Below are 13702 nucleotides of genomic sequence, written 5' to 3' on the forward strand. Positions count from 1 at the left end.
AATTAAATAGAATAAAATACTGTGTGGGCCACAGCACAACCTGCAACCTGAATTTGGCCTGAAGCAAGAGAGTCCTAAGATGTGGGTTGCCTGAAGCTTGGCACTGCAGGGGACCCTACAGGAGGCCTTGTCCCCGCCCCACTTCACAGGCATGGGGTGGAAAGCAAAGATGCTGATGCAGGTTAGACAGCATTCTATACTGTAAAGTGTAGCGCACATGGAAAGGGCCACTGTCCCTCTGGGCACTCCTTCCTGGACTCTTAGAAAGGTCTTCCCCGTGCTGCTGAAACCTCCCTCCTGGGAACGGCCAGCCATAGGCCTTAGTTCTGCTTCTAGGACCCCACAGAGCCAAGAGGCTCCCAGTTTATTCCCCAGAAAATTTGAACCTCTCCCTATGACCTCACACAGTATCTGTTCTCCAAAGAACAGTCCTGCAATGTGCCCAGGGCCTGGGCACCCCAGCCTAAACTATCCCAGCCCTCCCCTACCCTCCAGTAGGTGAACAGGGGGGCTGGGGTGTGGGACCTCCCAGAGACCCCAGCACAGAGCCAGGCAGTTCATGTCATGTGCTGAGAGGGAAGAAGAGGGACTCCAGTGACCAACAGGTGACTCTGTGAGGTGACCTTGTGCTTTAAAAACAGGCTCCTCTACAGACTCATTTGCAAGTCTTTTGGTTTTGTTTTGTTTTTTTCCTTTAGAGACAGAGTCTCCCTCTGTCACCCAGGCTGGAGTACAGTGGCACAATCTCGGTTCACTGCAACCTCTGCCTCCTGAATTCAAGTGATTCTCCTTCCTCAGCCTTCCGGGATTACAGGCGTGTGCCACCATGCCTGGCTAATTTTTATATTTTTAGTAGAGACAAGGTTTCACCATGTTGGCCAGGCTGGTCTCGAACTCCTGACCTCAGGTGATCTGCCTGCCTCAGCCTCCCAAAGTGCTGGGACTACAGGCATGAGCTACCACGCCCAGCCCAATTTTCTTTTTTTTTTTTTTAATAGCATGTTCCTAAGCGGCAACCCCAAAACGTGGCATGGACTTTTCATCTTTCTTCTTGTGTTAAGGACAATCACGAAGCCACTTTGCCAGCTCCCTGTTTTGCGGCAGCAGCCCTGGGGCTCCGGTGCTATTAAATGCTCCTCATTTCAAAGGGAGCAAGTGAGGTTCAGAGAGGGTGGGTGATTCCCTTGAGGGCACACAGCAAGCACCTATGGCAAAATCTGGATCTAAACCCAGATTCTGACTCTCCAGAGCCTGTTCATTTAACTAGGCTTTGATTTCTGGAGACTTTACTGGAAATCACACTGATGCACAAAATGAACTTTTATCCTAAAATAACATGAACAGGAATGAACGTGGGGGTCCCGCTGAGGATCCAATCCCCAAGGTCACATCCTTGGAAGAGCAAGGCCTCCCCTCCCTCAGAGAACACTGCCACCTAGTGGGTGGCGTGGGGCAGGGGCACGGGCAGGAGCACAGGTGAGGGCAGGCAGGTGAGGGCAGACAGGTGAGGGCAGGCAGGTGGGAGGCCCAGCTCACCTTGTTGAGGCTGCTGCGGTCACTGACGCTCTTGGTCAGCTGCTGGATCTCAGCCACCTGATCAGCCAGCCGCTTCTGCTCGTTCAGCTTCTCAGCCAGCGTCTCCAGCTCTGTGAGGGCCAGCTGCAGCGACAGCCTGTCCGGATGGCCCCTGGGGGTGTTCTTCAGCATGTCCTGCCAGGTCAGAGCAGAGACTGAGCAGCCCACCCATGACCAACTCTACCCCAGCCTGGGGCAAAGCCTCACCCTGCGCAACCCCCTACACACACTGGGTCTGCAAAGGGCCCGGCCTGAGGCCAGGACAGATGGCACCAGATGCAGAACAAGACCTCAAGAAACAGCTAATGCATGAAAAAGAAAACAAAAGCATGGATCTTTCTAGGAATAGACCCACATGAACTGAAAGCGGGGTCTCAAACAGATATTTGTCCAGCCATGTTCATAGCAGCATTAGCCACAGTCGCCAAAATGTGGAGGCAAAAATGTCCGTCGACAGACGAACGGGTAAACAAAATGTGGTCTCTCCATACAATGGCGTATTATTCAGCCTTGAAAAGGAAGGAAATTCAGACACATGCTAGGACACGATGAATCTTGAAGACCTCATGTTAAGGAAAACAAGCCAGTCACGAAAAGAAAAACATCGTATGATTCCACATATACGTGTTTTCCTAGAGCAGTCAGAGTCATAGAGACACAGGGTAGAATGGTGGTTGCCGGAGGCTGTGGGGAGGGAGAATCGGGAGTTGTTGAATGGGTAGAGTTTCGGTTTGGGATGATGAGAAAGTTCTGGGATGGGTGGTGGTGATGGTTGCAGAGCAATGTGAATGCACTTAGAAATGTTTATGATGGTAAATAAATAAACTTATAGATCAATCACTGATCAATTGATAAAGGGTATGGTTATATAAGAGCCCACTCCCACAGGCCAGCAGCACTGAGAGTGTAGAGGAATGTGCCACCGGACCCCTCAGCCTGGTAGCCACCCTCTCAGCTCCCTGATGAGGGCCAGCCCCTGCCCAAGGACCCTCAGTGGTTGGGACAGTGTCCCAAGCTCTCCAGGACCCTGTGTGGGGCTAATGTCCCTTAGGAATCCCCTGTTCTGAAGCTCGAATCTGAAATGGCCAAGCTCAGCATGTTTACTGAGCATCTCCTCCATGCCAGGAGCCCTGCGGGTCCCAGGATTCCCTGTGCCTTCACTCCCTTCCTGCAACCCAGGCTCAGGCCACCAGCAGTCCCTCAGCGTCCCCCACAGAGGGGCGTGCAAACTGAGCTGTCAGTTACAATCAATTTCACTCTAGAAGTGGAGAAAGATGAGGCCAGAGTCCCACAGCAGGTTGGGTGGGTTATGGATCACGGACAAGAGCCCGGACCTCCTCCCTCCCACCCCAGGAGGCACCTCCCAGCCCACAGGCAAACCCTGTGGGTTGAAGCTGCTGGAATCCTGAGCAGTACCTGAAGCAGGAGGATGAACTGTGGGAACCTCTGGATGGGCTTGACCATCAGCCCGTAGAGGGTGACACGGTCTGGGCTGCACACCTGCCGTCGCTGGTGGAGACAAGGTTCCGTCATTCGCTGACCCCCTGCAGAGAGGGCCCAGTGCCCCAGAGTCCAGACACTGTCCCCATTCTGGGCTCCTCTCCCCAGGCCCTAAGACCCTGCCCATCCCTGGGCTTGCAAGAAGAGCTGTGAGAGGTCCCTGGTTCTGCAGCCAGGATCCCTCTCCCACCAGTGCCCCTGCATGGCCGCGCACCCTCAGGAGACTAAAGCAGTCATCTTAAGGTCTCTGAACTAAAGGCATAACTGGGAAACTCAGCAATTTATTCAAGATGTCAGACTTCTAGAAGTGGCCAAGGCAACCATTCCCTCCACTTAAACTAAACGCAGACAGGTTTGGGCTAGGGTAGGGGGCGGGGCACAGGGGGACCTTCTGTACTGTCTCTTGCATCCATCCCCCACTCCATCCACACACCTGTTACCTGGTCCTGGCCCCCATATGCTGCAATCCCACAGTTTCTCCACCTGCCTCCACTTCCATCTGCCCCAGCTCAAAATCCTTCAATGGCTCCCCATTACCTGAAATATTACATCCTAGGCCCTGGGCGTGGAGGTCTAGAACCACCCAACTGAACTCAGCCGCCTCTTAGTGTGCACACTCAGGCCTTCTCTCCTGGGACTCCCCAACAGGCATCAGTGCTCCCAGAATCCAAACAGACCTGCCCATCCCTCTCCTCCTGCCTCTAACCTTTGCTCCACTATCCTTACACCTGATATAGGCTCTCCTCTGTCTTTACTTGGCACAATCCCACCATCCCTCGCCAGGGCCCATGTCAGATGGCGGCTCCTCCTGATCCCCTGTTCTCTTCGATGGGACAGTGGGTTCCTCCACCGAGGCCGTGGCATCTAACCTGTGCTGCCAGCACATGTGTGCGTGTCCTGGCACCTAGCCCAGCTGCATCCTCTGCCAGCCAGCAGGCTCCCTACAGGCAGGGGCTCTGACTCACCAGACTACGCTCCCAAAGAAATCAGCGGAGGCTGGGCACATGAGAACTCAGAAGCTTTCCGAAGCCTTTAACCTTTACTCTCCCAAGCAATGCCCAAGATACCCCTTTAAGGAATTTCCTCACCCTTTTATAAATGAGGAAAAGGAACCAGCTTAGCAACCCTGGAGCCACAGCCCACCACAAGGCCAGCCAGGCAGACCCACCCACTCACCAGGGCACAGGAGGCAAAGGGTCAGCAAGATGACACAGGTCTCCCCTCCATCCTGCCAAAGCTCCAGGATCCCAATTGCTTACAGACACTTGGCTACGCTCCTCCCAGGGGCAGGAGGGAACGATTTTCTTCCCATGGGACGGGGCTGCCCCAAAAGAAAGAGGGGAGCTGTCCAGGCCAAAGCTATGATGTCATACCCAAAGCTGGGGCCAAAATGCTCCCTTCCTCCCGAGCAATCTCCCTGCCCACCCTGACCAGGCACGGTACCACCGTGGAGGCCCACCTTGAGGAACTCGAGGAAGGCAGGCTTGGTGAGGCAGGCCTTCTTGATGATGGACATGGCACTGGTGAAGTTGTTCACGTAGTCACTGTACACATCTAGCACCATGGACTTGGAAAACTGAAACAAGGCAGGTGTGGGCCAGGGAGGCCACCTCAATGCAGGGAGCAGAAGGAAACGAGGCAGGTGTGGGCCAGGGAGTCCGCCTCAATGCAGGGAGCAGAAGGGCAGCCTGCACTCACCCTACACTCCCTTGGGGCCTTGAGCTGTGCAAATCCATCACCCCCACTGGGGTGTGGACATGAAGCTCAGAGAGGTAGAGAGGCTGGCCTGAGGTCACAGGTGGGATGGGGTGGTGCCACAGCAGAGCCCAGGGGGCCTTTGCCTCCCAGGTCTCCATCCCCAGTGCAGCAGCCCAAGCCCACAGGTGGAGGGAGGAGAAGGGCGGGGGGAACACCCCTTCTACTGCATTCATGTTCAGGAAATCGAATGTCCCTTGCCCTCCACCTTTAAGGAAAATGCTCCTGGCCTCTCACCAGGCAGTGTGCCAAGAGTTGAGTTACCAAGGGAGGGATGGTCGGCCTGGAGTCAATCAACTCTCTCTCCAGAGCCCCTTGATATACACCCGGAACATCAGACCTATTCAGTGACTCTATCGAGCGCTGTGGCTTTCAAAAAAAAGTTTTTTTCTTTTAGCAAAACCTAGTTACCTAAAACACATCAAAGTAGAGTGCTACCAACTTGACCTTCCCTCACCCCATGAACATCTGGGGTCTGCAGACTTCAGCTAGAAAAGCCAGAAATCCAGTGCACCCCTCATTCCACAGATGGGAAGCCTGGGCTCAGAGTGGGCCCTGGGCCTGCCGTAGGTTGCAGAACTGAGCTGGAATCAGAACCAGGTCCCCCGGATCGTGAGCCAGTGCCCTTTCCCCAGCACTGCGGCACATCCTCTCCGAGCCAAAGTTGTGGTCTTTCACAGCATTTCACACTGGCTTGAAACCCTCAAGTGCTCGGTAAGAGAGCTTGTGACCGGCCAGGTGGCTGCCCACAGTGACTGGGAGGCCAGGGGGTGCTGCCACCTGGGAGGAGCCAGGACAGCCACCTGGCTTCATCAGCACCATGGCCTGCCAGGTATATCCAAGGACATCCTGGCCACTTCAAGGTGTCACACTCACCCCTAGATCAGGCCCAGAAGACCCTGCCACCCTCTAATCCCACTGACTTGAACAAGGCAAGCAGGCAGAGGCAGGAGGCTGGACTGCATGGCCCCGGGGTCAGACTGGTTGTGGTTTTACCTTGGTGGGCTGGGGGAAAAGTCTGGGGACACTTACCGAGGCCACGAAGAGGTCTCCGATCTTCTCGGTGGAATCCCACTCAGCCACGCGGGAGGACAGGGCGATCTGGAACATGGAGTGGCAGTGCAGGATCTCCTTCACGCGGAAGAACACCACCTGGCACTTGCGGGCACTCAGCGCCTTGGGCTCCATCTCCATCAGGGGGTTGCGGTAGTCCTGCCGGGGAGGGCGGGGTGAGGCCGCAGGCCAGGCCGCAGCCTCTCTCCCTACCTGCCCTCATGCAGAACTCGGCCAGCCATGAATGGGCCTTCCCATGGCACGGCAGGGAGGCACTCATCCCTCACTCCTCAGGCGTCCTTCTGGAAGGATCTCCATCACCATAACACCCCTGGCCTCACTGGCCACACACAACACCCCCATGCTTCTGTGTTAATTGGTCGGGAGGAAGAGGGTCTTTTATGCGCCATCTGCCTGCAAGGAGCTCCTTGGAGGCCGGCCTGAGGGCGAAGCTCTGCCTGTCACTGAGCCCGTGAGCGGTAAGGTCACTACAAGCTCCCTTGGCTCCCACACCCCGCGTCACTCTCCAATCAGCTTTGTCAGAGACAGGTGATATATTCATCTCTACCTGCCTGATGCCTAGGATCCCTCTCTGAGGATCCAAACTCAAGAGGGGAAGAGAGGGTATCATTAGCAACAATTCCCTGCCCTGGTGGCCTTACTCTGGTAGCCCACAACCTCCCGGAAAAGTCACTGTCTCAGGGATTCAAACACTGTCTCAGGGATTCTCAGGTTGGCACATACTAGTCACTTCATGCAAGCATCTGCTCAGCAACCCCTGGGCCTCCTGATGCAAAAAAGAGGACTCGATCCTACTCCTCTTGATGCAAGAAGGAGGACTCCATCCTACACATCTTCCCAACTAAGGATCCCAGGAGGATGGGAAGACATGGCCCAAGCCCCAGGGGCTTCCAGAGTGGCAGGAGGACACAGTCCCTTCCAGTCATAAATGGGAGTATATGCCCTCAGCTCTCCAGGAGTCATTGCAAAGAATCCCATTTTGTTCACAAAGAAGTCACTCCTGTGAACACCAGGGCATCAGGAATTCTTGCTGCCTATATTTGGAGGTTCTACTGTCCCCATAAAGCAGTGCTGGCTTATGGTCCTGTCCCCTTAAAACTGCCCACAGTCCCCAAACACTCCGTATAAAGTTACCCTCCAGGGCCCTCCCTGCTTCTCCCCAGAGACTCTTGAGAACTCCCTGAAGTCACACCTGGAGTATCCGCTTCAGAGACTCCACGTAGCTGCCTTCGCTCTGCACGATGGAGCCCAGGATATGCCTCCGGACCACCTGCTCGGGCCAAAAAGCACGGTCAGCGCACATGACACCTGCTGCACAAGGCCAGTGCCTGCTGTGACCCAAGTGACAGGAAGGGGAGCTGACAACTACAGGACAGAGAAACCCATCCCTCCCAGGTCCCACCTGGGACCACTGGGCCTGGTGGCCGCTCTTCCTTCGAGAGCCCCTGCCAACCCTAAATAAACGCCCTGCTGCCTGGCTGCAGAATGGAGGAGGAAGGGCACATCCCAGGGAAAGCCCCACTGTGCACATACATCTGGGGATGGGGTAATCACCACACTCCTCCATGATGGCGGGTGACCACCTCCATCTTTGGACAACTCTAATAGAAAATCCTAGGCCAGGCAAGGTGGCTCATGCTTGTAATCCCAGCACTTTGGGAGGCAGAGATGGGCAAATCACCTGAAGTCAGGAGTTCGAAACCAGCCTGGCCAACATGATGAAACCCTGTCTCTAGTAAAAATACAAAAATCAGCTGGACGTGGTGGCACGCACCTATAGTCCCAGCTACTTTGGAGGCTGAGGCAAGAGAATTGCTGGAACCTGGGAGGCAGAGGTTGCAGTGGGCCAAGATCGTGCCACTGCACTCCAGCCTGGGCAACAGAGCAAGACTCCATCTCAAAAAAAAAGAAAAGAAAATTCTGTCTTAGCATTAGCGTGAACCGAATCTCAGCTCCCTTCACTTGCGAATGAAATCCTTGAGCTATCCCTCTTCCACAAGACAGGCCTTGGGGTACCGTCCCCCCACACGGGTGGTCTCTGCTTCTGGCTAAACATCCCCAGTCCCTTCTCCTTTCCCTTCCACCATCACCATAACCCTCCAGAAGCCTGGCCCACGGAGCGGATCACAACCCCTCAGCTGCAGCCTGCAGTACCCCGTCGAGCATGGTGTGGCTTGCACCTCCCTCAGCTGAGGATCTTTCCAACACAGTCACCCGGCTCCCACCCCAGACCTTCTGAAGTTCTACCGTCCTCTGAACAAGGTGGAACCTGGATACCAGGGACTTTGAAATCTTCCCAGGTGGCTCTATTGTGCAGCAAAGTTAGGACGCTGCTCACAGGAGGTGTCACATGTGACAGGGGTCCGAGGGGGAGCCCATCGCTCTCGATCTCGGGTTGGGAGGTGACTGACCCCCTACTCTACCCCCACAGCTGTCCTGAGCATCCATCAGGAGCCCACAACCACCAGAACCCCGGCTCCCTGCCCTACTCCCTCTGCTGCCTCCTCCTGCCTCCAGCAGGCTCTTCTCTCATCTTCCCACTGCCCTGCCTGCAGCCAGGCCTGGCCATGGCCTGGCCACACAATCCCAGCAGATGGCAAGACCACTGTCCCATTGTTGATCCATTGTCAACAATCCCCAGGTACTCAAGTGGCACCCAGAGCAGAGCACAAGGACATCTGGGGCCACATAACTCCCCGTAGTGGGGCTGTCCCGTGCCTCTTAGGATGTTCAGCAGCTTCCCTGGTCTCTACCCACCATCCTACAACACATCCTGCTCAGTGGCCTCACAACCAGAGGAACCAGGGATCTCGCACCCTGTTTCATGGCTGGCAAAACACAGATAGCGAAGGGACAACATGACTGGGCTGAGATCCCAGAGCAAAGCTGCCCGACCTCAGCACGACGCTCTACAAGAAGGAAGCCATTTTTTTTTTTTTTTTTTTTTTTTTTTTTTTTTTTTTTTTGAGACAGAGTCTCACTCGCTGTGTCACCAGGCTGGAGTGCAGTGGCGCGATCTCGGCTCACTGCAACCTCTGCCTCCCAGGTTCAAGTGATTCTCCTGCCTCAGCCTCCCGAATAGCTGAGACTACAAGCGTGTACCACCATGCACATCTAATTTTTTTTGTTTGTTTTTTGTATTTTTAGTAGAGATGGGGTTTCACCATGTTGGCCAGGATGGTCTCGAACTCCTGACCTCAGCTGACCCACCCGCTTCACCCTCCCAAAGTGCTGGGGTTACAGGCATGAGCCACCGCACCCAGCCAAGGAAGCCATTCTTAAAAAGCCTCAGTTCCTGGTGGGAGCTTGTGGCAGCTCTGAGGCCCAGGGTGAGGACAGGTGTACAGATGGCAGGGACTGGGCACCTACACACCTGCAGCCTCACCTGAGTCTGGATCCCATCTCATTCTTCAAATGACACCTTAGTCAGAAACAGCCAACGGGACCGCTCTGCATGCCATGGAGTTGGGGGAGGCAAGCGTCCTAGCTGCCGGGAGCCCACCCCCCAAAACCAACAGCACAGAGCACGCGGGGTAGAAAGTGGAAAGCCTGTTCAATAGCCGAGGAGAGAACCTAGGAGGCCCCTATCCAGCTGGGCTCTGCCAAGAGCCCCCAGTCATCATATCCCCTGTGAGATCCAGACCAGCGTGGTCCCAGAGAACAGGCTGGAACCCCCAAGCCACCCCTTCCCCTGCAGACCCCCACCTGCCCCACTCCCCCACAGACCTGCTGAGGGCTCAGGCCCTCTGGCATGGGGCCCAGCTCTGGGGCTGGGGGCTTGATGTCCGAAACGCTGACCTCCAGGAGCCCCATGTCCTCCTCCTCCGAGTCACCTGGAAAGTCAGATGGGCCGATGACACAGCTAAGGCAGGGACAGCACACCCTGCTCAGGCCTCAGGAGCTGAGAGCCCCCCTAGACCAGCCTTGGACCCAGGTCCTAGGGTGCAAGCAGCTCCTAGGGCCCCGTGGGGTTAGAGCAACCCGGTAGCTCCTTCTCAGGAGTTCCCTGCTACGTCCCAGGGCCTGGAACAGTCCATCGGTGAATAATTGTGAGCAAGTGAGCGAGAGGGTGAATAGGCAGAAATCAAAGCCGCGTCCTGTGGGGCCTGGGTTCTCGGCGTCCATGCTGCCAGAAGCCACTGTCCCTGCTCAGGCCCGCCCGCTCTGGCCTGGCGAGGGCTAGCCGCCCATGTCCCCATCACTAGGAACTAAAAATAGTTTTCTTCTGGAAGTCTAAAACGGGGAAGAAAATAAGCCCCGAGAAGAACAGGGCAGCGTGGTTTGGCACTTTCCTTTTGAAATAAAAAATGCAGAGCTAAAGGGAAAAAGTTCAACAGGAGCCTGACATGGAATCCCAGGCGTGAGTGGAGCTGGACCTCAGACGGAGGACGGAATGAGATGGACAGAGGCCCAAGCCTCTGAGAGTGGGAGGAGATCAGATAGTGAGGGAGGCTCTGGAGAGGGTTCCAGCCCCCACCAGAGCAAGGTACAGGTGCCGGGAGAGGGGATCCCAGCTGCTGAATGGCTCTGACTCCAGCGGTGGCTGTGGGCAGCAGGAAATGGGAGCTGTGGGGAAGCTGGGGAGGAAAGAAGAAGCGGCAGCAACCCCAAGGGTGGGAGGGGGTAGAGACACCCCAATAGGCCCTTACCTGAGCAGGAGACAGAGGAGGAGGAGGAGGAGGGACAGCGGATGACGGCGTGGGGGTGGGGGTGGTGCAGGCCCTCCTGCCGGGCCCACATCACGCCCCGGGCATCACTCCGCACCCACCCCAGCCGGCCTCGCAGCTTCCTCTTCCCCCACGAGCTGCTGGGTAACATTCTTGGCCTGTGATTCGAGCCCTGCCACAGCTATTAATATCGCCTCTGCGGGGAGGGTCACTTCAGGAAGGCGCTGGGCTTGTGGGCGGGGTGGGGAGGGCTGAGGAGAGCCCTAGCCAGCCTGGGGTTGGGAGGGTGACCCAGGAAGAGTTCCCAGCCAGCTGGCCTGGCCACGTTATCCTGTCTTCGGACCATCTCAATGAGTTTAGAATGGCCACTTGGCCTGCTCCCTCCATCATCAGGGGTCAGTGCTCCCCAAAATGCAGAGGGAACATGGACATTCACTGAGCACCCAGCCTGTGCCAGGCCTGTGCACACCCACCCTGGCTTAGCACCACACCAAGTGCACGGGTGGGGCTCAACACATTTTACAGATGAAAACCCATTTATGGTCTGCCGCCCCAAGAGGGGAAAAAGTGCAAGGCGACACAGCCAGAAAGCCGCAGAGTCAGGGTCTGAGCAGGCCAGCACGAGGCCGTCCTGGCACCAAACGCCTCCACTTAGGGACTGACCGCCCACCAAGAATAACGTCTGCTACATGGGGCTCTCTCTCTCCTCATACTACCTCGGACATCCTCACCACAGCCCTACAAGACAGACAGCCACCCCACTGTATGGATGAGGAAACTGAGGCACAGGGAGATTAAACTACAGAATTTTCTAGGATGACACAGGCTCTCAAAGTCCTGCCTGGCTTGAGGCCTGTGTTCCTTCTGCTGCATCAGGCCATGTGCCGAGGGCAGGCAGCAGACAAAGCCTCCTTCCTTCCAAAGAGAACTGGCACCCCAGAATTCCATCAGCTGTGAGCCCACTGTACTGGGATTCCTTGTCTCCTTGTCTGTCACCTCTAAAGATGTGAGATGGGCAGCAGGGGCCGGTCTTACTTGACCCTGTCCCACCAATGCCTGGGAACACATCAGGGGCCCTGACCTAGACATTCTCCAGAGGAATGGACTGGAGCCTGGTGGGGACCAGGAGCAAGGGTAGGCACCTGAAGGGGGGTTCAGGGGAACAGGGGCAGGACTCATATTCACAGCTGTGTCCCAAGGCTTTAGGACAGTTCCTAGCACATAGTAGATGCTTAATAAAACTTGTCGCATGAATGATCAATTGATCAAATCTGACCATGGGACGCTTCTGCGTAAAACCCTCTAATGGGGTTTATGCAGCGTCCTTAAGACCAAAGGCAAATGCCCAGCAAGGCTGACAGAGCCTGTACTGACCGGACCCTGGCCTATCATGCCCGCCCTCACTTCCGCCACCTGAGGCCTCTTCTATCCCTTCCAGGCCTGTGTGTCCTCAGCCCTGACACAACCTCTCTGTGCCTATTCCCTCATCTGCTGCGTGGGAATGTGAGAGTTCTGTGCGCCTTGTGTGGTGAGGATAAGGATGAAGTGAGGAACTGTAGGCTCATAGGGCAGCACCTGGCACACAATAAATACTCAGTCAGTGCTGACTAAGAGCATCTCTGGAACATCTCGTACTTTCCCACATCCGGGGCTCTGCACACCCGCTCGCTCCTCTTCCCAGAGCACCCACTCCGCTCTGCCTGGTGACCTGTGCCTCCTCCTTCCCTGACCTTTCATCCCCCAAATCCATCCTCATTTCCTCCATGCCCCCCAGGGCACCCCAGTGGACCACTTGTCAACCTGTCCTGTCATTTCCCACGCCTGCGCCTGTCTCCCGCACTGTGCCAACAGCTGGCCCCAGAGGCACTGCTGATACACGCATCGTGGGTCCCTGCATGCAGCACAGGCTGTGGCGCTTAGTAGGATTCAGTAAATGTCAGCTGGTTGGAGAGATGGGTGGATGGATAAAGGAAAGAGGGAACAGGAACAAAAAAGATGAGGACAGGTGAGCCAGACAGCGCAGGGGGCAGGAGGCCAAGACGGCCGTGACAAAAGCAGGAGCAGGGACGCTGAAGGAAGAGGCCCAGCTCTCCCAGAAGGGACAGGCCATGCCTGCCAGAGGAGGGGGAGGCACACTGGGACCTACCAGGATATTTGGGACTCAGCCCCCAATCCCCACCACCAGAGGAACCATACGCCAAGTGGTACCCACCCAGCATGACCTCTGGGGTGTAAAGTAAAATCCCACCCTCCCCGACCCCCAGCCCAGAGCTGGGCACCAGACCCTCCCACTCAGGCAGCACCTCACCGAGGACGTCCTTCCTGTGCAGGAAGGAGACTTTGCGCATCACGGCCATCCGCGTCTTCTCCAGCCCATCCTTGGTCCCGCTCTTGGCGGCCTTCATGAGCTGGGTCATCTGAGCAAAGGTAGAGAGGCTCATCAGGGAAGGGACGGCCTGGGATGCCTGCTACCGAGGGCCACCCGCCTCCCCAGGCCTCGGCCTGCAGAGATCAGAACCACCCAGACCCTTCCCTCCCAGTTCCGTGAGCAAAGGCCAAGGACGACAGTGGGGGTGAGAAGGTGCGTTCATGCCCGGGGATCTCCCTCTTTAGGGGCAACAGGAGGCTGTAACCCATTTTTTTCCCTTCAGGACAGACTATGTGAGCAGACTTCTAATCCAGGAGATGATGTGACCTGGTGAGGAGAGGGCCGAGGGGTGCTGGAGACCTGGAGCCCTGGGCCACCCACCAATGGCATGACTCTGGGCATGTCACTGAACATCACTGAGCCTCCATTTCCCCAGGCAAAACTGAGGAACAGCAATACCGATCCTTGCCAGGGTCTGTGAGCACCAAACATTCCGGGTCTGGGAAAGCTCCCTGAGCAGAAAAATGCGCTCCACGAATGTTGAACATGACCTTAGGAGTGACTAAAGGAGGTGTGTGCACACCCCCATCCCATCCGCCAAACCCAGGTGAGGGACCCGTCCCTTGCCTCCCCCGAAACAGCCAGGTTTCTTACTGAGCCACCATCCGGGAAAAGGAGAAAAGGCTGAAGTTGCCAGAAAGAAGAGGCAGCTTCCTCTGGCAGTGGGGAGGGGATCCATGGACACGAGCGTAGCAAGCTAAGC

General features: G+C 56.2%; 1 protein-coding gene across 10 annotated transcripts in view; it reads right to left on the reverse strand.

Annotated features, from left to right (window-relative positions):
* The window catches only part of ARHGEF10L (Rho guanine nucleotide exchange factor 10 like), a 158208-nt gene that overhangs the window by 68672 nt on the left and 75834 nt on the right, over positions 1-13702 (reverse strand). For 9 of the 10 annotated variants that reach the window (XR_008620853.2, XM_055097507.2, XM_034956671.3 and 6 more), the window contains 7 exons: positions 12880-12988; positions 9631-9737; positions 7097-7174; positions 5863-6042; positions 4535-4651; positions 2992-3084; positions 1537-1710 (listed from right to left, as the gene is read on the reverse strand). Coding sequence is in view for 9 of the 10 variants with exons in the window: in XM_055097507.2 (XP_054953482.1) it covers positions 1537-1710; positions 2992-3084; positions 4535-4651; positions 5863-6042; positions 7097-7174; positions 9631-9737; positions 12880-12988 (858 nt within the window). In the remaining variant the exon portion in view is untranslated. Of the gene's footprint in view, positions 1-1536; positions 1711-2991; positions 3085-4534; positions 4652-5862; positions 6043-7096; positions 7175-9630; positions 9738-10553; positions 10759-12879; positions 12989-13702 lie in introns of those variants that run through there. The other variant, XM_008967122.4, reaches the window with a different exon arrangement.

Source organism: Pan paniscus, chromosome 1 (assembly GCF_029289425.2).
Source record: "Pan paniscus chromosome 1, NHGRI_mPanPan1-v2.0_pri, whole genome shotgun sequence".
NCBI lineage: Eukaryota > Metazoa > Chordata > Mammalia > Primates > Hominidae > Pan > Pan paniscus.